The sequence below is a fragment of the Narcine bancroftii genome, chromosome 2 (genome assembly GCF_036971445.1).
Source record: "Narcine bancroftii isolate sNarBan1 chromosome 2, sNarBan1.hap1, whole genome shotgun sequence".
Lineage (NCBI taxonomy): Eukaryota > Metazoa > Chordata > Chondrichthyes > Torpediniformes > Narcinidae > Narcine > Narcine bancroftii.
The window spans coordinates 41,811,960-41,836,639 of NC_091470.1; the positions used below are offsets into that span (position 1 = coordinate 41,811,960).

Consider the following 24,680-nt stretch of genomic DNA (forward strand, 5'->3'; position numbering starts at 1 on the left):
CCCCCAAGGTCTTCCCAGAAGGATCTCATCCTTGTACATAGCTAGGAGAAGTGGACAAAGGTTCCAACCTCCATGCCACATCTAAAACATATTTCAAAAATTTATGGCTTTGACCTCTGTAATTTTTCCAGTGTGAGGTACAAATGATGCAAGACATTATATTGCACCATTATATTCAGACACAAATCTTCTCACCATTGTTCATCAATTGTTATGCCCAACTCCGACTCCCATCTTTCCCTCGACCGATGTAAGCCTGGTTTTGAACCCTCACTTTGGAATATGGAATAAACTTGGATATAAATTTACATACATTCCCCTATCGAATTAGAATCTCCATGTCACTACAGTCAGGCAGGGTCATTGTTGGTCCCAGCTTATCCCTTAGGAAAGATCTTAATTGCAGAAAGCAGAAGAATGTTCTGTTTGATAACTCATATTTGATCCTCAACTGTTCAGATGACATGAACTGCCCTTGATATTAACAATCCTCGATACATCTGATTCACTTCTGGCACTAGGTGTCCAGGATCTTATTGCCCAAAGTCATAGGTATTAAATTGTTCTGGGTCAAGGGCATTTTAGGAGATATCCCCACCATCAATCCATAGATTTATTCTTTTCCATGTCTGCCACATATGTTTTATTATATAGTTATCTGTTATTTTTAGATCAATTTGATGTCCCATTTGAATATAAATTCTCCTACCATCTTCTTGCCTATTGCATGTATCCCAATTTTGCCCAGGAAGGGGGGGACCCGCTCCCTCAAAAAATGAGGTGATAAACCTCACCTGGGATACCCAGTAGTATTTTAAAAAATCTGGCAATTTTAAGACTCCAATTTATATTCCCATATCAACTTTTCCATGGAGACTCTAGACATCTTACCATTCCACAGAAAGTTTCTGACATCCATTGAGCAAGTTAAAGAAGCACTGGGGCAACAAAATGGGCAGCGTTTGAAAAAGATATTGTAGTCTTGGTATCATCTTCATTTTTACACAATTAACTCTCCCCACTAACATTATGGGCAGAGTTTTAGCTGATATACAATGTGTAAGTCTTTATCCACTTTTATTCCCAGGTATTTAATGCCTTACTGCGGCCACTTAAAGTGGCTTCCCTGTTGGTAGGGTCTATAATCACCTTTTGTCAAAGGCATGATCTCACTTTTGTCTAGATTAACCTTGTATCTGAGTCCTTCCCATAATCCTCCATTGTGGTCCCTCAGTTAGGCCAATGACACCCCCACCCCCCCGCCCCTGTCAAATATAATAACACATAGTCAGCAAAGAAGTTGATTTTGTGTTCCACCTGGCCCACCTTGAACCCCTTTATGTCTGGATCCCACCAAATGGTTTCTGCCAGCAGCTCAATAGCTAGAATAAACCTCATGGGTCTTGTCCCCCAGCTCATAATACTGTTGCCTCCATCTTAATATCAACTTTTCTGTTTGTATGTTTGCAACACATTGTATTTGAGTTTTTTATTCACTAAATCCCTGTATTTTTCCTCAGACCCTGATCTTTGGTAGTTTTTTTTCCAGTTGAGCTATGTCTTGTTCCATCTTACTAATTTCCTTCATGTATTCCCTTTTTAGCCCTTTAGTATATCTAATAATGTGGTTGCTTAAATAAGCCTTCAATGTATCCTAAATTAGAAAATTGTCAGTGGAAGGGCAGTTCATCTCAGTTTTAGTCAAAATTCATCTCTTTTGTACTTTCAGCCATAGAATATTGGATGACAGATAATCTTTTATGTAGTAATGATTACAGAAGATTTTTTAAAAGTAGCTGAAATGGTGAGGACCAAGACATTCAAAAATTCCTGAATTAAAAATGTTCATTTAACAGATTTTGAAATCTCACAATTACAATGCATTCTAAAAGCAAAGTTTTACAGTATTGGAATGAAACTATAACTTGCAATTCTCCAAATCAATTTTGGATTACACTAGGTTCAAGGTGTATTTGTTTAAAATAACATTTTCCTTGAGCTCATCCAAAACTGCATTCAGGACTGTACATATGCCATGAGATCTACTGAGAACTCTCTTTATCCCACAACTAAACATTTAACTTGCTTAAAGGGGTAGCAATGAAATATACATGACATTAAAAAATGAAGTCTGTGTGCATTTTGATATAATTGCCTACCTGATTTTTGGAGACAGGGCACATGGACAGTTCCCAGGATGGCCAATTTCGATAGGAACCCAGTGTCTGATAAAAGGAAGTCACTTGTGAAGCTTGGTTAAAATAAAGCAATTTTGACTGACATATATCAATATTTATGGACAAATAAAAGCATGGGGGGGGGGAAAAAAGCAATAAATTTTCCTTTTTTCCCCCCCAACAATAGAATTCAATCTCAATACCATGAAAGGGCTCCCAAATGGGTAATTCTATTCTCTAGAAAGAAAACTGAAATTTAATACAAATTTAGCAACTTCCTCCTACACTGGCTGGTGCCATGAACCCATGTTTTGAGATTATTCATGGATGGCCAACTTGGGCTTCTTGTTGGGGAGGGGGGGTGTGGGAGGGAGTAAGAGGCTGGAAATCACAGTCATGGCTGCATTACTCAATTACAACAAGAAAACTACTGTGCCACCCAGTCATCAATGAGTTATAAAGTTTACTGTGATTTTGTACAAGTACAGTAAACTGCACTATTCAAAGAAGAACAGAGACAAATAAGTGGACCAAGACAGAAAAGGAGAGGACAACCAGAAAAGGGTTTGGAAAGCCAACATTCTATTACATTTTGGAGAGGGAAAGCTGAAAATTCACTTAATTATCAGTGACTCAGCAAATCAATGTTATATCAGGTAAATAATTTAATTATGGAAGACATAGGAGGGAGAAACAAAAAAAAGGTATGCAGTTACAAAAAGCCATTTTTTATGGGTCATTAACACTGGTTCAAAATTAATTTCTCATGGCATTCTGCACATTTCCCACAACTCCCATTTTAGGAAATATGGATAGAAAATTAGACAGAATACACTAACAAAAAAAAAGTAAAAGCTGGCATGAGAAAGGGCTGTAAATTTAATCATGAATGTGAGATTAATATTTTTTGCTGGGAGAAAAGTGTATATTAAATTACCCATTTATCTAAATGTAGAATGTTAGACAGCATTTTTAAATTGATATAACTAAGGTCAATAAACCCAATAATTTTCTTGATGTGGAAATGCAACTTAATTAACTTTCTCGCTGTTTTTATGTTTAATTTTTAAATTTACCAAGTTATATGACACTGTAAAGCAGGAAATAATCAATTCAGGCACTAAATATAGACAAGGTTAGTTGAAACAGATTTTCCAATAGACACAAGAGTGTCTTGGGTGACACAAGTTTTCTATGCATCCCCAAATGAATAGTTTTGAACCACCAGAAATTCTAAGAAAACTAGATGGACAAACATTAATACAACTACACTGCTGAGTGGGAGAAAAGAATGGTCACTCCTTTCTCCCCAAATTATATATCACACTACTAGTTTTTATGGTTAAACTCTGAATAAAAGCAAAAGTTTGAAATCAGGAAATGCAATTTTAACATCAGTATGTAGAGTTGGTATTGAAGATCACAGTTATAAGATTATAAATTACACATGTAAAATATTCCTCTCTCAAATCAAATGCGAGTCAGGCATCAATACTTCAATATTTAAGCCTTGTAAAATGAATCGTCCATTTAATTTCATTTTTGTGTACATTCTTGGAGACAAGGCAAAAGGATTCCCTACAGTTTAGTCTATATTATCAAATTTGCTCTGTATTAAAAGTATGAAGTTGCTATCTTATTTAATGCAGCATTATACTGTCCAGAGAACAATAGTTATTCCAACAATAAGCATACCTGTGGATTTGCTTTGGCTAGATTTTCTATTTTGAGCCAAGCCTCTTCACGTTCTTTCAATTTAGCTTTCTCCCTGAATGTCACAAAAAAAATTCAAGTTTAAAGAAACAAAATAAACTATCGAACAGATAGTTGGTTAGAACAAGATCAAAGATACTAAAATTGCAACAACTTTCAATTACTTTCTTCACCTATTCCCAGAATTGCTAGTTGGCTTGAAAATAATTGGACAATCATGTGCATATCCTAGCTTTGTAAGTGTAACAAAATTCTCTCAATTTTCTATTAATGATAAATACTCAGCTAAAAGTTAGGAGCCAATCTGACATGGAATGCAATAAACAGACTTACAAGATAATAACAAATGGATCAAATATGTAAGGAGCGGACAAGTAAATAGCTGCTGGATATTCCAAAAGCATTCCATTATTAATAATGGCTGAGCATCCAAAGGTAGAACTGAAAGATTTTCAACTATATTCACCCAATAAACACTGCAAATTGCTGCTTTTGTCCGCAGTGCCCAATACAAAAGAATAGAAATACATACTAAATTGAATGGACTACTGATCTAGAGTCTTGAGTTCGTATTCTCTAATGGCAAATAGAAAACTCAAGTAATTTAATAAATTTATAAGTTAAACACTATTAAATATTTCATTTAATTAAAATCTCATGTAATATTTTACAGGCAACAAATCTACTGTTCTGACCCACATGTGATCCAAGCTCACACCATTGATATTCTCAAATACCTTTGCTCAAGAGGCAGTTAAGAATGAACAAACACTGACATTGCCAGTCATGATTACATTCTCTGGAAAAGTGTTAAGCATCGCAGCCAATTCTATTCACTCCATATGAGAACACAGAAAGCTGCAAGGAAGTTTTGGGACCAGGCAACATCCAGGCTTCAATGACTTTTATAACACTTTTCCCAAGGTACATGATGTGCCTTTCTTAAAAGTAACAAAAATTAGATGGAAAAAATGGGTAACATGCCATAGTTATCACGCTTTGCAAAATTAAAAAATATAAATTTTTCAATTCCTGCTGAGCCCATGTGCAAGGAACAGTAGTAGAGATAATCATATTAAACTAATAAAGGTGAATCAGTTAAGATTTTATTTCTGCTGCCAGTTTCTAATTTACTAAATAATTATATTTTACAACTAAACATTACTGTTTGGCCAGTACTAGAAATGTCAGTGTCAGGTTTGATAACTAGACAGAAATTGATGAACTTACTTTTGCCTTTCTGCTTTGAACTGTTGAGTGCAGTCATCAAAGAGTTTCTGATTCATTTCCATAAAGAGTTTCAGTGCATTGTAAATTAATCCATGAATAGTCCTATATTAATAACATTTTAAATTGAATCTGGTTACACAGAACAGAAATGTAATGATTTCAATCATCAGTTTACATCAGTTATCTGGATGCTCTGGTTTCCCTCACCCTTCAAAATATACTGGGGTTGTTGGTCAATTGGGTGTAATTGGGCGGCACGGGCTTGTGGACCAAAAGGGTCTGTAACCATGCTGCATGTCTAAATTTAAAATTTTGCAAGTGATCAAAACTGCACATCTTTTAACAAAAGTTTAAGCTCACTCACTTCCCAATTTATCCTTATACAGTACACAAAAGTTCTTTCTATGGATACTGCATGACCTGGTTCCTCCCTTATTTCCTCAACCACTGCCCTCTAATCTTTTTATTTGGACATCTGTCTGATTTTTGGCAATGCTGAAGAAGGGTTCAGGCCTGAAATGTCGACTGTTTTTTGCTTTCTAGGGCACTGCATGACCCGTTGAGTTTCTCCACCACATAAGTTTGTGTACTGCATAAAAACCCCAGCATCTGGTAATTTCTTGTTGACCTACATCTTAATTTAAACACTCAAATCATATTTCATTATTAAGAACAAGAAAGGGAAAATTTAAATCACTCACGGCTGGAAGAGATCAGTTACATATTTTACTTCCTGCCCAATTACATTTTTTGTTGTTATTCTAAATGTATTCTCTTAACTGTAAATGATCACAAACTCACCTGGTATAAAATAACAAAAAATGGATCAGTTATCCACTGACTTTTTTTTGTAAAACAAAATTATTTAACTTCCTATTAACATCGAATATACTTTATAGTTGAAAATAAATTTAGTTTTGTAACTAAAATACATTTCATATGAAGACTTATATGCCAAAGTTAGAAAATAATTAGAAGCATACTTTAATACTCATGCTTTTATTAGTCAAACCACAAATAATACCTTATTTTAAAACAATGTACTTTTTTTTGATGAACTTCTGAAAGACCAAAGATAACACAAAACCATTGACTTACTTGTTCCAATGAGTCTTTGAATTACGATACAAGGATGGGAACATAATTGGCAAGATCTTGGCTGCATTATCACTGATAAGGCTCATGATATACTCATTATTCCAATAATAAAGGGCTCGTTCTGCTACCTACAACGTAGATTAAAAGGTGAAAATCCTGTACACTAAAATTATACAATTTTCAGTTGCAATTTTTGTAATTCACTAAATCATATAACAAATTTTTATTTAAACCAAAGAAGTTGCAAATATAATCTCAATTTTTTGTGCAACTTTTAAAAAAAAACAACTTTATTTAAGGATTTTTTGTGCAACTTGATGCTCACCTGAAAATGAGGACTGGAAACACATTTTGCCAGCTGTCGAAATAATGGTTCCATGACCTTTACAAATTCTGACGGTTCAATAACATCCAAAATTTCTTCCAGTTCATTAAGGAACATCACTTCTTTTGGACTGTGTGTCTTTGGCCAATACTTAAGCAATGCCATAACCACCTACGGATAGAAAAATCAAAACAGTTTTAGAGCTCAAGACTTTGAAAGTTCTGAAACACGATAATATGTTTAGAATGAACTAGCAGCAAAGGATTTCACAAGTAAATTGAAAAAAATAACCTGTTCCATATTTGTCATATTTCTCAAAATGCAATTGTGTGGCATTTTAAATTTATAAGCATTAAAAAAAAATTCTCCCACTATATTAAGTATTTCTATAACCATTCATAACCAAACAAAACTGTATTATGCATTATTTCTGAAAAGGTTGACCATTAAGTTGACAATTGAAATGCATTGTTTAGTGTTTATAGGTATGCAAAATGCAAGGGCAAAGAGTGGCTCCCCACAAAGGTTGAAGACTGTGGAATAAGACATTCACAGAGATTTTAAACAAGATCCTGCATAAGGAGATTTAACATGGTTGAAAATTGGTCATGGAACAGAATTCAAAGAGTGGGAAGACTCTTATCATTCAAGGGTTGGCAAGCCAGGACTAGTGGAGTACATCAAAGTTTCCAAGTGTGATTATACGAAATTAGTAAAGAGTCTAATGAGATTAATATACGAATGTGCAAGAATTGGCAGAGAATATAATGTGGAAAATTCAGTCATCCATGTTGGTGTACATAAATTAAATGCAGAATTTTTTTAAAATAATGAGAGATTAGATAGTGTATGATGCTTAAAGAGTCCAAGGTGTGCTTGTACACAAGTTACTAAAGGCAGCGAGGCAGAAAATAACTAGCTATTATTAGATAATTTCATTACAAGACTATGGAAAATTTATTGCACTTCTATCAGGCCTTATTGTGATGACAACTGGAATAATGTGTTCATGTTTGATTTCCTTTTCTAAAAGAGTACTTGTTACATAGAGGATGCTTTGAAAATTCAGCCGACAGGGTTCAGGGATGATTGATTTGTAAACAATGATAAATTGAATAAAAACTAACTATATTCTTTAGAGTTTAGAAGATTCAGAGGCTGAGAGGTCCAATGAAACTTAAAAGATTCTTAAATGGTTTCACAGGTTAGTTGCAAGGAGAATGCTTCCTTTCATCAGGGATCTAAGTGCAGGGCTCACAATTAGAATATGTATGAGATACCTTTACTATTGAGATCTGGTGAAAATGTCTACTTATTTTCGAGAAGGTGTGGAAATTTTTTTTTTTGGAGCTTTTTTTTTCACACCATAAATCACATTAGCCATGATATATACTATTTATTTTTCACACATATACAGTGACTTTTTCTCCCCCCCCTTTCCTCCCAAACCACCCCCCCACCCCCCCCTCTCATCCATTTTAGGTATACAATCTAGGTTGCATTAAGCCAGTCAGACAATGTTGTCATTCAACAAAATTACACCAGAAATTCTACTGAGTCCATTCTTTTCTTTCCTTCTCCTTCCATCAACTTAGGTAATGTTTGTCCCCGGTAGGTTTTCGCTATTGTATTTAATGTAAGGCTCCTATACTTGTTCGAATATTTCAATATTATTTCTTAACCAATATGTTATTTTTTCTAATGGAATACATTTATTCATTTAAATTTGGTAGTTTCTTCCTTTTAATTTGGTTATGTATTCCATTAATATTTAAAGACATATAGTTCAGCGTAGCCCTTTTATATTTTGTTTATCTTCTCTTTCCGTTTTTCCATCATTACCTTTCCTCCTTTTCCATTTCTGTTTTCTTAGTTTCAACTCTTTATAAGACAACATTCCTACAACATCCAACATTTTCCTTATTCTCCTATTTCTATCTTATTTATCCCCAATCTCCCCTTCACCTCCTGAGTTGTCCTTTATCCCTTGTCGGACAACCACATCTCCCCTCTCCATTTGGATTTACGAATCCACTCGCAAGCGTCAACTGATTTTGCAGTGACCGCTATTTCCCCCCACCCCGCCTCCCCCAGAAAAGATTTCACTTTTCATATGTCACAAAGGTCACTCTTTTAATTCCCTCCTTATTCTCTCTATTCCATTACCTTCCCTTATTAATTCTTGTCTATACTATCTATATTTTCCTCTAAGTACAGATACATTCATGTATGCTCATTGTCTCTATTCACTCTTATACCTCTTTACCCGCATACATATCAATCGTGATCATTTTTACTCTCATTACCCGTCTTCATCCCTCAGTCTATTTTTGTCTTTACCCACATACATATCAATCGTGATCATTTTAACTCTCATTACGAGAAGGTGTGGAAATTTTAAGAATTTTCTGCACTTGTTTTGTGAACACAATGTTCATACAAAACTGAGAACAAATAACTTCTGTGAATGGTGATAAAGTGATTGCAGACATTAGAATCTATAGCAAAAAAAGCTGGAGGCACTCAGCAGATCACACACCATGGAGAGAAATGGACAGTTGACATTTAAGATCAAAACCCTGCCTCAGGAAAGAGTATTAAAGATGAGAGATTTAGTAGGTGATAGGTGAACCGAGAAGGGACGAAGGACAGATGGAGCCAGACAGGAGCAGGATGAATGGAGTTGAGAGAGAGAGGCAGGAGACAAAGGTAGAAACAGTCAAAGGGTAAAACCAAAAAAAGGCAGATGGAGCCAGGATGGAGAGGGAGGGTGAAAGTGGTGTCAGTTACTGAAAAGGAGGTGGAACCTGGCAAGGGAGAAATGATAGCCAGATTGGACAGGATGTGTAGGTGGTGGCCAGATGATGAAGGGGGGAGGAATTGGGTAATGAGACTAGGTGAAAAGAAGGGTGTGCGAGAACCTAAATGGCCAAGACCAAGAGTGGCTACTTGAAATGGAGAAACTCAATTTTGATGCCGTTGGGTTGTAGATCACATAGGCAAAACGTGAAGTTCTGTCTTTCAAATATACATTTGGGCTCATCTTGTCAAGAGAAGTACTCAGGCAAATAGACAAGTGTGAGAATAGAAATTAAAATAGCCAGCAAAGTGCTCACCTATTCTGCACTTGGTCTCACCACGAATGTCAAGTAGGCTATATCAAGTGCACCAAATGTAGTAGATGATAAGAGAGGAGATGCATGAACAACTTCACTGTTTAGGTTTCTGAATGGAAATAAGGACAAGGTATAGGGAAAGGCAATGCACCTCTTTTGGTTGCAGTGAAAAATGGCTGTGGGTTGCAGGGTAGAAAAAACAAGATACTTGAGCATTTACAGAACCAATGGATGCAAGTATTGCGCTAAAAGTGCTGAGTTAGATTTTGATGAATGGCACAGTAGGTTCAAATATCCATACAGAAGGTAAACTTAGATCACATTATTAAGGTCAACTCACAGGTTCTGTAAGTGTGCTGTCTTTTTCAAGGAACTGTACCACACAGTACGCCAACTAAATAAAGAGCAAAAACAAGTTAAAGCAAAATGAATCATTCCTTTTGGACCTTTAGTAGTCAGTTTTCTTACTTTGCAGTAGCTCTTGTGCAAGTCAAATTCTGAAAGATCAAGTTCAGGTTTATTGTCACATGTACCAAGATATAGTGACATGTTGTTTTGCAAGTAGAACAGTTAGACATCTTGTCCATAGTACAAAAATGCAGAGAGATATCAATTGGTATGGAGCAAAGACAATATAATTTTACCATTCAGATTTATTCAGCAGACTGGCAATAGTGGGAAAGGACTACCATTTAATTTGGTGGCATCCAATTTAAATTCTTTAATTTTCTTCCTTGAAGATGGCATGGAAGTAATGGGACAAGTCTTTTATATGTTGAATACTTTTCCAGGGCAGCGCGAGTTATAGATGGTTGGGGGTGGGGGGGGGGTGGGAGGGTGGAGAGAAAGGGGGTTGGTATGTGCAAAATCCTGAACTGTGTTCACAATGTCCCAGTCATCTGCAGTTTCTTCCAACCTTGAGTGGAACAGTTCCTATATCACATAGTGATACACCCTGTTAGGATGCATTCAATGGTATATTTGTAGAAATTGTTGAGGCATGCCAAGTTTCCTCAGGCTTTTGAGTAGGGGTGCTGATGAGCTTTTTAGCCATTGCATCTACATATTTGGATCAGAACAAGTCATGAAGATGCTATTCCCTTGGAACTTAAAGCTGTCTACAATCTCCATCTCAGCACCATTGATGCAGACCAGGGAATGAGCTCTGCTTCTCTTCCAGAGAAGTCATTGCAATAATAAAAGCTTAAATGCTAAATCAACAATGTATATTTTCATCAACTTTGTCAGAAAAATGACTAATCAAATCATCAATATCTTTGCATATTTTCAATATTGAAAATAGGAAAGGATGTAAAGAAAATTCAGCAATTTTAAGGTGTTCAAATGACAATTTCAGGAGATTGCCATCAGTGTAAAATCTTTGCAGCACACCAGATATTCTGGGTTACCCACTGGTCAGTTTTATCAGCACGGTATGATGCTAACTTTCAAGTTTTAATGTTGATGAGGTCATTTGGGATAACAGTAGATAGCAAAAAAAATCTGTTGAATTCTTTCCCTCCAGCAACAGTGCATGAAACATCTGAAACAAGCTGCTCAGCTAATGTAGCCAGGTACAGTCCTGTCTTCCTGGCCATGATGAGAAGCTTTTATACAGCCATTCAAATGGAAGTAAATCTGGTAATTATGCAGACTCACAAAATCTTGAACTTACTGAGTGACAGATGGTACCTCATGTCAATTAATGTTTCTTTGCTGGATTCCAAAAGGAGCCCAGAGGTGGGGCCCATTCTTGCTACAATTGCAGGGAAATTACCTCTCCAACAATAAGGCATAAGATTGGCAATTCCATTCATTTAAATAGGGATTCTCAGCCTATGACACAAAGGTTTTTAAAATTCTTTTTAATAAAATATAATAAAAACTCCACTCCCTCGCACCTTGTGAGGTGGGGGAAGAAGGGAAGTAGTATTAATGGACAGGGATAGTAATACGGCTGTAGAAAGGGAGGAGACTGTAGAGGGAGTATCCACTGAGTCAGTGTGGGTGAAAGTCAGAAACATAACAGGAGCAATAACCCTCGGGTCACCAAGGAGCAGATAAACAGGCAGATTTTGCATTGGTGCAGGAAATACAGGGTTGTAATTACGGGTGATTTCAACTACCTTAATAGTGACTGGCACCTCCTTACTGCAAGAGGGATAGATGGGATTGAATTTGTCAGGTGCATCTAAGGAGGACTCCTGACACAGTATGTGGACCAGCCGACAAGCAGAAAGGCCATACTGGATTTAATTTGGGGTAACGATCTGGTCAGGTGGCGGTCCTCTTGGTGGGGGAGCATTTTGGTGAGAATGAGTACAACTCCCTGAGCTTTAGCATTGCCATGAAAAAAGATAAAAGCAGACAAAATGGGAAAGTGCTTAATTGGGGAAAGCTAATTACGATGGGATGAGGCAGGATCAAGCAAGAGTAAATTGGAAACAGAAGTTTAAGGGAGAAAGCACAGAACTAATATGGAGGAAATTTAGGGACCACTTGTGCTGGGTTCAGGATAGGTTTGCTTCACTGGGACAAGGAAAGGGAACCATGGTTGATGAAACAGGTGAGACAGCTAGACAAGAGAAAGAAGGAAGCATATATTATATATATGAAGCAGGATACAGGAAGGGCTCATGAGAAGTATATGGTAGCAAGAAAGGGCTTAGAAGATCTTGAAGGGAGCATGAGAAGGCCTTGGCATGTAGGATTAAGGAGAATCCCAAGGTGTTCTATGCATATGTGAAGATCAGAAAGATGATGAGAATGAAGCTTGGGGTCCTAAAGGATAAAGGAGTCAACATGTGCATGGAGGCGGAGGAGATTGGGGAGGCCCTAAATGAAAACTTTGCTTCAGTCTTACAAAGGAAAAGGACCTTGATCAAGATGAGGTTGGAATAGAACAGGCTTGTGTTCTGGACAGTGTTGAGATTAAGCAAGTAGTAGTGTTGGATCTTCTTGAAAACATTAAGATTGATAAGTCACCTAGGTCCGATGATGTATATCCCAGGTTGCTGTGGGAAGTGAGGGAAGAGGTAGCTGGGGCAATAGCTATAATCTTTTTGGCCACAGGGGAGAAGTTGGAAGATTGGAGAATGGCAAATGTAGTCCCCTTGCTTAAAAAGGTAATAGGGAGAATCCTTGGAATTACAGACCAGTGAGTCTTGCATTAGGATTTTTAAAGATAGGATCTTTGAACATTTGGAGAAGTACAGTCTACACAAGGATAGTCAGCAAGGCTTTGTGAAGGGAAAATTGTGCCTCACGAGCCTAATTAAGTTTTTAAAGAAGGTAACAAAATAAAGTGATATGGGTAAGGTGGTAGATGGGGTCTACATGAATTTTATTAAGGCATTTGACAAGGTGCCCCATGAGAGACTCATTCAGAAAGTCTCGAGGCATGGGATACACGGAACCTTGGACAAGTGGATAAAAATTTGGTTTGCAGGTAGAAAGCAGAGAGTAGTAGTGGAAGGAAAGAATTTCTCCAGGAGTGACTAGTGGAGTACCGCAAGAATCTCTTCTGGGACCCCTGATCTTTGTGTTTTTTTAAAATGACCTGGATGAAGGTTTGGTCAGTAAGTTTACAGATAATATGAAGGTTGGAGGAGTTGTGGATGGTGCTGAAGGTTGTCGTAAGATAGATAGGATACAAGAGTTGGACAGAAAAGATGCAGATGGAGTTCAATCTGGGTAAGTATGGGATGATGTATTTTGGAAGGCTGAGTACAGGATTAATGGTTGATTCCTTAAGAGTATGGATGTACAGAGGGACCTTGGGATCCAAATCCATATATCCCTCAAGGTAGCCACACAGGTTGAAAGGATAGTTAAGAAGGCCTAGGATGTTGAACTTCATTAACAGGGTGACTAAATTCAAGAGTCAAGGGGTCATGTTACAACTCTACAAATCTCTGGTGAGACCACACTTAGAGTATTGTATTCCGTTCTGGTCACCTTATTATAGGAAGGATGTAGAAGCTATGGAGAGGGTTCAGAGGATATTTACCAGGGTGTTACTGGATTGGAAAATAAATTTTATGAGGCAAGGTTAGCAAAACTGGGACTTTTTTCTTTGGAGCACAGAAAGGTGAAAGGAGGCTTAATAGAGGTCTGCAAAATTATTAGATAGAATGGACAGCCAAGTGCCTATTTTCCAGAGCAGGATTAGCAAACACCAGAAGACATGAGTACAGAGTGAAAGGAAGGAAGTTTAGGGAAGACACCAGGGTGTTTTTGTTTGTGTGTAAAGAGTTGTGGATGTCTGGAATGTCTTGTCAGTGATGGTGGTGGAGGATGAAACATTAGGGGCATTTAAGAGATTTCTAGACAGGTGCATGGATGAAGGAAAATAGAGGGTTAATAGGGACGGTTTAGTTTTTTTTAAAAGAATATACGAGTCGGCACAACATCAAAGGCTGAAAATCCCGCACTGCGCTGTAGTGTTTTAATGTTCTAATTAGGTATGTTTTTTAAAGTTAAGTTAATTAACTTTTCTTAATTTTTAATTGATTACATCAATTAAGTTTTTAAAATGTCTCCACATAATAAAACCAAAGATCTGCCCCCAAATGAGTATTTTCGAGGCAGGGCCCCATTAAGCCACTTGAGGCTCATTCATTTCCAGATCTCATCATTTGAAACCTAAAAGCAAAGGATTAGTGAAATGGTCTCTGCACCCAGCACAGGAGCAATGACAGTGATTTTAGAAGCTGATTCACACTTCACAAAACTTTTGCTTAACATGTTCTGCTCAGTGAGCAAAACTAAAGTCTTTTGGGGTGTCGCCTTCCCCATTCATTTGATCCAAGCATATTTAAAGTTTCAAAGAATCAGAAAAAAAAATAATCAGAGATCACATCAAGACCTAGTTTGAACATCATCCATTAAAAAGTGAACCACAGGTCAAGTGCATGTAGTTTCTAATCTATAAATGGTGAGGATAAATACTGAATGGAGAAAGCTAGATAAAATATCAATAATAAAAAAATACAAACTTCAAACAAATATCAGTAAGTTTGAAAATTAAGATAGTTAAGCAATTACCCAATAGTTTTACCTAAAATCTTCACAGATAATACACATGTACAAAAAGCCATCCCACAAAACAAAGATCACCAGATGTAGAATAAGTAGGTTCAATAGACAATTAGTTGCATTTTTGGAATTGGCACTGAGCTATTCTCATGAGCAAGGTTAACCAAAGGACAAGATATTTGAATCAAGTAGTTTTAACCCATTTGCTAAGTTTATTAAAAAGCTACACTCAACTATGATATTTCCTTACAAAAATGATTCCTAAAGTCATTAAGGTGCTGATGAATCAACATCAAAAGGTTCTTCTTCACATTTTCATGGAAGAACAGGATACTGCAATGTCACAGAACCAACAATTCAACACTCTGATTTACCACAATGAACAAATCTAGGATTAACCCCCAAGTCCTATGTGGAATTAATAATTTAGTAGCAAATTCCTATCACAATTTTGTAAAGACTTTTTATTTTGCTAAGTATCAAAATCTAAAATTACCTGTGGATGGTAGACACTCAAAGATTTTACTTTGTGAAGTGGTAACAATACTTTCAACAGGAAAACCTTGTGCTCTTCTTTTAATGGTAAAGCAAATCCATTGATTATACTGAAATAAAGAAAAATATTAGCTAATGAAACTACTTGACTGTATGAAACACTCAATCTCCTAAGGCATTTCTCAAAACCAGTTAAAGAATTAGCTTGTTCAAACAAAAATGAAAAATATCAGAGAATTGAAAACCCCACACATATTAAACATTTTTTTCATATGTCTATTGCTATACTGTTCAACAGTTCAATTACTGCTACATTCATTTTTCTAATGAAAGGTCATTTCAGTTGTTCTTAATATTATATGAGCAATTATCTCTTTGTTGAGCTCATTTGAGGTGTACTTTTTCAATCTCCAATTCTGAACTATTGAATAGTTTAAAATAAAACTAGAATAGGCAGAAGAAAGGTTCAGACAAAATACTGATAAATACAACTTGTAACATATTCACTACAATTCTCTGTGGCAGAGTTGATGCTGTTAGCAAATCCAAGTCCAGCTTGTGTTGATCTTTGTTGCCACTCATTTTTCCCATGGTTTTACCAAAAGAACATTTAATTAAAAGAAAATCAAAGACTAAAAATCAACATTTTAAATCGTTTATGTGGCTACATTCTTGATGTCCCTATAAGACACTGTACATTTCATATTCAGCATTGTTACATTTAGACCCACTTTAATACACCTTTTAGACCCAGTTTTCCTTCCAGCATCATCTGAATCCATTCCCATTTTTGATGTACAGTCCTCCAAATCTGTTTTGTTGTGCTTACATAGAAGTATACAGCATTGAGGGGGGTCAGATTTGATTCAACCCATAATTTCTTACGTGGCTCTGTGAATGAATTGCCAAATCAGGCCACTACCTTTGCATTTCCTGGAAATTACAAAAAAATGTATCCAACTCCCACCATAATTCAGCAGCTGGAACTACTTCCACCTCCAGGTCACAACTATTCACATCACTTTGCTTCCCCACAATCTTTGTGTTCAATTGTCTGAATTTGAGTCCCGGTAAAGGGTCCCGACCTGAAACATTGACCATTTCTCTCGACATAAGCTGAGTCTCTCCAGCTTATTATTGTCAGCTTGAATCTCTGTCTCTGTACTCATCATCGTTCTTTTTAAAAATATTTTATTTAATATAAAACCACTTAGCAAACATATCACAATATTTCAAACTTAATCCAAAATACATGTGGTATTTTATAAAAGAGTAAAGAAATACATAAGAAAGAAAAACCTCCTATAAATCCCCAACCAAGCTTAAAAAGAAGGACAAGAAAACCACAAAAGGAGTACTTCACTTTTAAACATAGAAATATTCATAGAGACCTATAAGAGAAAGGGTATGTTCAAGATACCAACAGTTTGTAAATATGGGCTCTATATATTTCACAAAATTCATGATATTTATCTCTTAACTTAAGTAATTTTCTCAAGTAGAATACAACTCCAAACTTCTGTACGCCATCTATCTATTTCAAGATCAGTATCCGACTTCCAAGTTATAGCAATACATTTTCTAGCTATTGCCAAGGCAATTTGAACAAATTTTACTTGATACATATTCAGTTTTAATTTAGATTTCATTCTTCCAACATCTATTGAAAATAACATTGGATCCTGTGGGAATATTACTCCAGTTATTCATTCTAACAAATCACCCAAATCAAGCCAACAAGATTTAATTGTGGAACACTGCCAAGGCAAATGCAAAAATATTACAAATTTCTTGTCCACACCTAAAATATAAATCTGATGAATTATATTGAATTAAATGATATCTCACATTTATTGTACTTTTCATATTCTCTCTACATATCTGAATCCATCTACATTTATCTATTTGCTTATTTAAATCTACCTCCCATTTATGTCTTGATTTATGAACTCCGAATTATTGTAAATCTTTTTCTAATTTCCTGTTCTAATTGATTTGTCCATTTTTAATTTTAGCCGAGTAACTTATTATTTGACCTCATATATGCTTTTAACGCATCCCAAATAATAATTATCTATTGAATTAAAATTGACTTCTAAAAATTGAATTTGCTTTCTTATAAAATCACAAAAATCTACACTTTTTAATAATGCAGTATTAAAACCTCCATCTATATTTTTTCCTCTAAAGTTGAACATATTAATAAAAGTGGTGAATGATCAAAAAGTATTCTTGCTTTATACTCAACTTTAGTAATCCTTCCTCGTAAGTGTGCCAATAAAAAAAATCTATTCTCAAGATTCAACTTTTGCCAAATATCAACTAAATTTAATTCCTTCATAAAACTTAATATAGTTGATTGATCCAATCAAGACAACAATTGAAATCACTTCCTATTAAAACCTTTTCCTGTGCTTCTGCCAAGAGTTAAAAAGTATTCTTTATAAAATCTTCATTATCTACATTTGGTGCATATATATTAATAAGCATATATATTAATAAGTGTCCACATTTCAGAATAAATCTGACAATTAATCAAAACATATCTTCCCACAGGATCAATTTATAGTAATTTTTTTTACTAATTTTTTTTTGAACTAATATAGCTACTCTTGTTTTAGAATTAAATGATGAGTAATAACTTGGCCCACCCGATCCCTTTTTAATTTAGAATGTTCTTTTTCTGACAAATTAGTCTCTTGTAAAAATGCAATATTAACCTTCATCTTTTTCATTTAACTTAATATTATTTTCCATTTAATTTTACTGTTTAGCCACTAACATTAAAGCTAAAAAAAAAAATTTATTTATTTTTATCATCCATTATCCCAAATTAAAATCTCTTCAAATCCTGTTTTCCCAGGTCAATTTATCAACTCTAACCGACTCCTGTGTACATCTCTGTCCCTTAAAAAGAAAAATTAAAAAAGTGAAAATTCATTAATAACCAAACTAAAAAGATATTACTTAAAAAAACTATAAACACTTCTCCCATCCAAAAAAACCGCTGAATAAAAATATACAGCACTATTTCCCTCCACCATACAGGCACATAATGGTTCAGGCAAGCAAAGAGGAACATCTAACCCCCCTGGGAAAAATTAATTAATTACACATTAGGAAATAATAAATCACTCACCGCTTTAAGCCCCTCTCTTTTGAATTTCTCGTTGAGAACTTAAACTCAACAATTCTTGTTGCTCTTCCTTAATAATAGGAAGTGATTCTGCAAACCTTTGTACTTCATCCATAAATAACCTAAGTTGTTCATTCACCAAAAACACCTTCAACATAGATGGATATCTAAAAGTAAACTAATAGCTTTTCTTCCAAACAATCGCCTTCACTGGATTGAATAGTTTTCTTCTATCTACCACTGCTTTACTTAAATCTGAATCAATAACCATAGGTCCCATGTTCTGCCTAGCTTTCTGGACCGCCAATCTTAAAATTTTCTCTTTATCTTGATACTGAAGACATTTAATCAATATAGCTCTAGGTGGCTGATTTGTCAGTATCCACGGGAAGTGGCACTGACTTTGGCAGAAAGTAAGCCGTCATTGCACGAGTTAGTTGTGGAGGCTTTGGAACTTGAGGCCCAGGCTCCAACTGTAAGGTAAGCCACTCTTCCTTGATTTTTAAAAATTATTTACGATTTTCTTCTCTTTTGCTGCTTTCTTTCCTCTAGCTGCCATATCTAACAGCTTCTAGTTAGATTCCAGAGGATTTTATAATATATTTTAAATTTGAAATGAATTTTTAATTCAGGCTTTATATTTTAATCACCCGGGAGAGATTCAAGTCCACCTCTTTCCCCTACACCATTACGGTCTGCCTCCCCCTTTGTTGCAACTCTTAAGTTTTGTTTTTCCCATACTCTTTAACTGATCAAGAATATTTTAAAAAATAAACAATCTGCAAATTAGAAAATGCTTGAAACATTCAACAGATTAGGTCGCATCTGTTTAAAGATGAAGTTAATATTTGAGATTCAAACCTGATAAAGGATATTCAACCTGAAATTTTAATTTCTCTTTGCAGATGCCTCATCTGAGTCCTTCCAGCATTTTCTGATTTTATTTCTGTGCTTATTTTCTCATTTTTATTTTCCATTAAACAGGGTTGTTTAAATATTTCAAATGGCAGCATGTCATAAAATTGCTGGCTATAGACAACGGCGTGAAGCAAGGCTCCGTCCTCGCACCAACCCTCTTTACTATCTTCTTCAGCATGATGCTGAAACAAGCCATGAAAGACCTCAACAATGAAGACGCTGTTTACATCCAGTACCGCATGGATGGCAGTCTCTTCAATCTGAGGCGCCTGCAAGCTCACACCAAGACACAAGAGCAACTTGTCCGTGAACTACTCTTTGCAGACGATGCCGCTTTAGTTGCCCATTCAGAGCCAGCTCTCCAGCGCATGAAGTCCCGTTTTGCGGAAACTGCCTATATGTTTGGCCTGGAAGTCAGCCTGAAGAAAACTGAGGTCCTCCAACAGCCAGCTCCCCACCATGTCTACCAGCGCCCCCACATCTCCATCGGGCACACAGAACTCAAAACAGTCAACCTGTTTACCTACCTCAGCTGCACCATTTCATCTGATGCAAGGATCGACAAAGAGATAGACAACAGACTCGCCAAGGCAAATAGCACCTTTGGAAGACTACACAAAAGAGTCTGGAAAAACAATCAACTGAAGAAACACACAAAGATCAGCGTGTACAGAGCCGTTGTCATATCCACACTCCTGTTTGGCTCTGAATCATGGGTCCTCTACCGGCATCACTTACGGCTCCTAGAACGCTTCCATCAGTGCTGTCTCCGCTACATCCTCAACATTCATTGAATGACTTCATCACCAACATTGAAGTACTCGAGCTGGCAGAATCCGCAAGCATCGAATCCACGTTGCTGAAGACCCAACTGCGCTGGGTGGGTCACGTCTCCAGAATGGAGGACCATCGCCTTCTCAAGATCGTGTTATATGGCGAGCTCTCCACTAGCCACCGAGACAGAGGTGCACCAAAAAAGAGGTACAAGGACTACTTAAAGAAATCTCTTGGTGCCTGCCACATTGACCACCGCCAGTGGGCTGATATCGCCTCCAACCGTGCATCTTGGTGCCTCACTGTTCGGCGGGCTGCAACGTCCTTTGAAGAAGACTGCAGATCCCACCTCACTGACAAAAGACAAAGGAGGAAAAACCCAACACCCAATCAACCAATTTTCCCTTGCAACCGCTGCAACCGTGCCTGCCTGTCCCGCATCAGACTTGTCAGTCACCAACGAGCCTGCAGCAGACGTGGACATACCCTTCCATAAATCTTTGTCCTCTAAGCCAAGCCACAGTCAGGGAGATAATGAAAATATGCAAGTGTTTCATAGAATCCATGTGTCATTACCATTAACCACATCGTTTTCATAATATTGGGTCTATATTGCAGATCTTAAATCATAATTAAGAACCTACAGGCTGCCAAGCAGTCTTAGAACTTCAGATCACAAGAACCAGATAACTGGTGTAGTAGAGACAATGATAACCATATACAGCACAGAACAGGCCAGTTTGGCCCTACAAGCCGGAAGCTTATTCCACATCCCAACCACCCTTTGCGTGAAGAAATTTCCCCTCATGTTCCCCTTATAATTTTCCCCCTTCAATCTCAAACCATGGCCTCTGGTTTGAATATCCCCCACTCTTAATTGAAAAAGCCTATCCACGTTGACTCTCTCTGTCGCTTTTAAAATCTTGAACACCTCCATCAACCTTTCTCTGTAACTCAAACCCTGACATCCTGTCAACATTCTCATGAACCTTCTCTGCACTCTCTCTATTTTGTTTATATCCTTCCTATAATTCGGTGACCAAAACTGCACACAGTATTCCAAACTTGGCCTCACCAGTGCTTTGTACAATTTCATCACATCCCAACTCTTGAATTCAATACTCCAATTTATGAAGGCCAACATTCCAAATGCCGCCTTCACCACTCTATCTACCTGAGTATCAACTTTGAGGGTACTATTTACCATAACTCCTAAATCCCTTTGTTGCTCTGCACTCCTCAATTGTCTACCATTCAATGTATATGACAAATGCAAGCATTTTTATGGCAAATGTATCACAAGTAGTATTCATTTAAAGGAGAAACACCTTTTAATCTGATTGTTTTCTCCACTTAGCCTGCAAAAATATCAAAACAAAAAAAGGAACATTGTAGGAAGCAAACAAGGAGCTGGGATCATGTTTGGCTGCCACCTGAGAGAAAACAGATGAAATAGAAAAAAGACACAAGGACTCAAGACAGACATACACAAAATTTAAATGTTATTAATTAATAATTTTAAAATATATTGATAAAATTTGAAATCTGTTTTAAAAAAAATAAGATGCCTTAAAATATTTAATTCCACCTACAGTTCTGGTTTGAAAGAAATAAGATTTTTCTTCATAAATGTAATGATCCAAATCATGGGCTAAATTTATGTCACACCAAATTTCAATTTTCTAATCTGTGCTGAATATGTAACATTGGTTTCCAATTCTATTACTCCCTTTAACATTACAGCAAAAGGTCAGGATTCAAGGTGATAACACGAGTTGATATTACTACTGCTGGGAACATATAATTCAGTGGTCCTCAACCTTTTTCTTTCCACTCACATACCACTTTAAGTAAGTCCTATGCCATAAATGCTCTGTGATTGGTAAGGGATTGCTTCAGGTGGTATGTGAGTGGGAAGGTTAGGTTGAGAACCACTGCTCTGGACCCAATTGTTACTGAAATATTTTGCTTGAGAAAATTTGTCATTCGCCAATTTCCTTTAGAGTTATGAAACCATGCACTTAATGAGTCAATTAGGTACGAACAGAACAGTGGTTTTCAAACTTTTTCTTTCCACGCACATACTACCTTAAGCAATACCTTTTTCTTTCCACCCCATACCACCTTAAGCAATCCCTCACTAAACACAGAGCACCTATGATCTAAATGTAGAAAGCTACAAATTCCTTATTTTTCTGGTGACACTGATCCAGTTCAGAATATTCATTTCTTTCTCTGAATGGCTGTTCTTGAGAATACAATAAACCAGAATTGATGCTTTTTTGGGCGTGTGCTTTTTTAGAAAAGTTCTACTTCTTATTGATGCAAAATGTTTTGGCATCAAATTAAATAATTTATAGTTACTATTCTATTATCGAACTGCAGAATCATTGTCAATAGCACTGACTCTTCTTTCCTTACTTCAAAGATTACTTGTCAAATTCCATAGCTGTTATATGTGGATTGTGGAGAAACACGTGGCCTCCCTGCCTGTCTGGAATACTGTGGAATGCAGGTGGTCATGTATCTTCCTTGTCCGAAACTTATTCAGAAGTCACATCACTTGTCAATCAAGTTTGGACTCCTGCCACCCATTAGTGCTCACTTTGGCGTTGGTTTGTTTAAATTATCTAGGGTCATTATTGGCTAAGCACCCAGATAAGAACTATAATACAGTACAACATCAATGCATAGCAATTCTATCTGCCTCATGGTCCAAGCCCCGGACATTGCTCCACATCAGGTCGCTACTGTGAACATTGCAGTAAGTGTCACAGGTAAGGTTTGCACTACACTCAAGCTGAACCATAGTTCTGCGATAGATCAGTGCTTGCAGAGAGCTGCACCCCTGTTGGTACAAGGAACTGGGAGTGTGCATGAAAGTCCGTCTCTAGAGTGTGAACGCATGTGTGAGCATTTAGAGTACAGCCATACCTCAACTTGTGCCCAATCGAGTAATATCCAAGGTAACCATAGGGGCTTTTTGCGTGTGATCTCATTGGCTAAATTTTATCTGAAAATATACAATGCATCATGGGCCCTAAACACTCCCAAAGCAAGTCTCCGGCAGAATTAAAAAGGCATGCAATCAATTTGGAAGAGAAGCTAAAAGTGATAAAGCAATATGAAAGTGGTAACGCTATAAATGTTATAGCGTGTGACTTGGGATGGCTCACTCAACCATAACCACAATCTTGAAGAATTGAACGAAAATTACCCAGGCTATTAAAGGAGCTGCATCAATGAAATCAACAATAATAACTTAGCATGTGTATGTACAATATAGAAGTTTAGGTAAATATGTATGTGTGTCATGGTATCCTATGTTGTACAGTATATTTCACCTATAATGATAGACTTGTGCCCAAATCGATTTGTGTCCCCACTTCCAGAAAGTAACCCAGACACAAGTCGACGCATGGCTGTATTGGTGGCCACTGGTAAAGGAGTCCAACCTAGGCCCATGTGAATGTCTATATAGATGTTTAGTAATATAGTAATTGAGTATCGTTTAACATTCTCTCATTTGTCTGCTGTGTGTTCATTAAATTTACCTGTGATTAAAATACTTGTGTCCAGACTCATCTATGAACCCAGAAATATTCATTAAAAAAGTGGGAGAGACTGACTGACTGAAAACCCACGAATTCTTGTCAAAATTCTTGCTGAGAAATATCCTTTCAGTCGAACTGTTCTCACGACTCCCCTTTTCCTTGCATCGGGGAAACGAAACGTGCTACTTCCACAACCCAGGTATGGGTCAATCAAAATGATCATTACTTTGGTCACTATCTGATGCAGCAATTCTCCTGCTTCCAAAACCCAGGTACAGGACAGTCAAAGTGACCTTTCCTTTGGTCATGGTGTGGTTCAGTAATTCTCCTGACAGGGAGAATCAGCCAATTGTCCATTTCACAGAGTCACTCCACCTCAGTGTTCCATGAGATGGCTGGTGATCAATAATGAATCCGGTTTCCTTCAGTATTTCACTCACATGACTCTCTCACCACCTGTGTCCCTGGCTAAAGCAAAAAATGTTCTTTTCTTCCTCCAGAGTATCAACTTTGGGTATTGTCTGTACTAGTTGTTGCCACCCAGTCTCTCCACAGCTGTGAATGGTTGCAGCCAGTACTAGCCCTTAAAGTGATACACACACTAAATGAAATGGGAACTCATAATATGTGTAAGATTATTTTGCAATCCCTTGCATGTACAAGAAGGAATAAAAAGCTACAAGCCTTGAAGTCAGTAAGGATCCACTTTAAGCATCTCATTTATATTCTATGATGAGAACCAAAAAAAACTGGAGGATATAATGATTGACAATGAAATACTGAAGAATGTGTAGGAGTTTAGAAACAGTTACTTTTTGATTATTGTAGGAGTTTAGAAACAGTTACTATTTTGTTCTTTGTGTAAAATGACACATGAAAAAGTAGAGACAAGATAAGCAGATATAGAAATATGCACGTACACACAAAGGGCTTGTTTAATAGGGGGTGGGAAAAGGAGGTGTGAGTACGGGATTGGAGAAAGTCGGAGTCAGTCAAGAGTCAGGCGAATAGGGAAAAGTGCCAAACCAATCCAAGAAGGATAAATGTAAGAAAAATGTAAGGGGAGGTGAATTGAAAAATGTATAAAAACAAAGAAGCTTCCCGCCC

The 24,680-nt window shown here is 36.7% G+C and overlaps 1 protein-coding gene across 6 annotated transcripts in view; it reads right to left on the reverse strand.

Annotated features, from left to right (window-relative positions):
- ppp2r5ca (protein phosphatase 2, regulatory subunit B', gamma a) overlaps positions 1 to 24,680 on the reverse strand; it is a 164,052-nt gene that overhangs the window by 24,102 nt on the left and 115,270 nt on the right. For all 6 annotated transcript variants that reach the window (XM_069916426.1, XM_069916425.1, XM_069916429.1 and 3 more), the window contains 7 exons: positions 15,193 to 15,301; positions 10,000 to 10,053; positions 6,544 to 6,714; positions 6,219 to 6,346; positions 5,121 to 5,222; positions 3,873 to 3,945; positions 2,160 to 2,225 (listed from right to left, as the gene is read on the reverse strand). In XM_069916426.1, the coding sequence (XP_069772527.1) occupies positions 2,160 to 2,225; positions 3,873 to 3,945; positions 5,121 to 5,222; positions 6,219 to 6,346; positions 6,544 to 6,714; positions 10,000 to 10,053; positions 15,193 to 15,301 (703 nt within the window). The remainder of the gene's footprint in view (positions 1 to 2,159; positions 2,226 to 3,872; positions 3,946 to 5,120; positions 5,223 to 6,218; positions 6,347 to 6,543; positions 6,715 to 9,999; positions 10,054 to 15,192; positions 15,302 to 24,680) is intronic.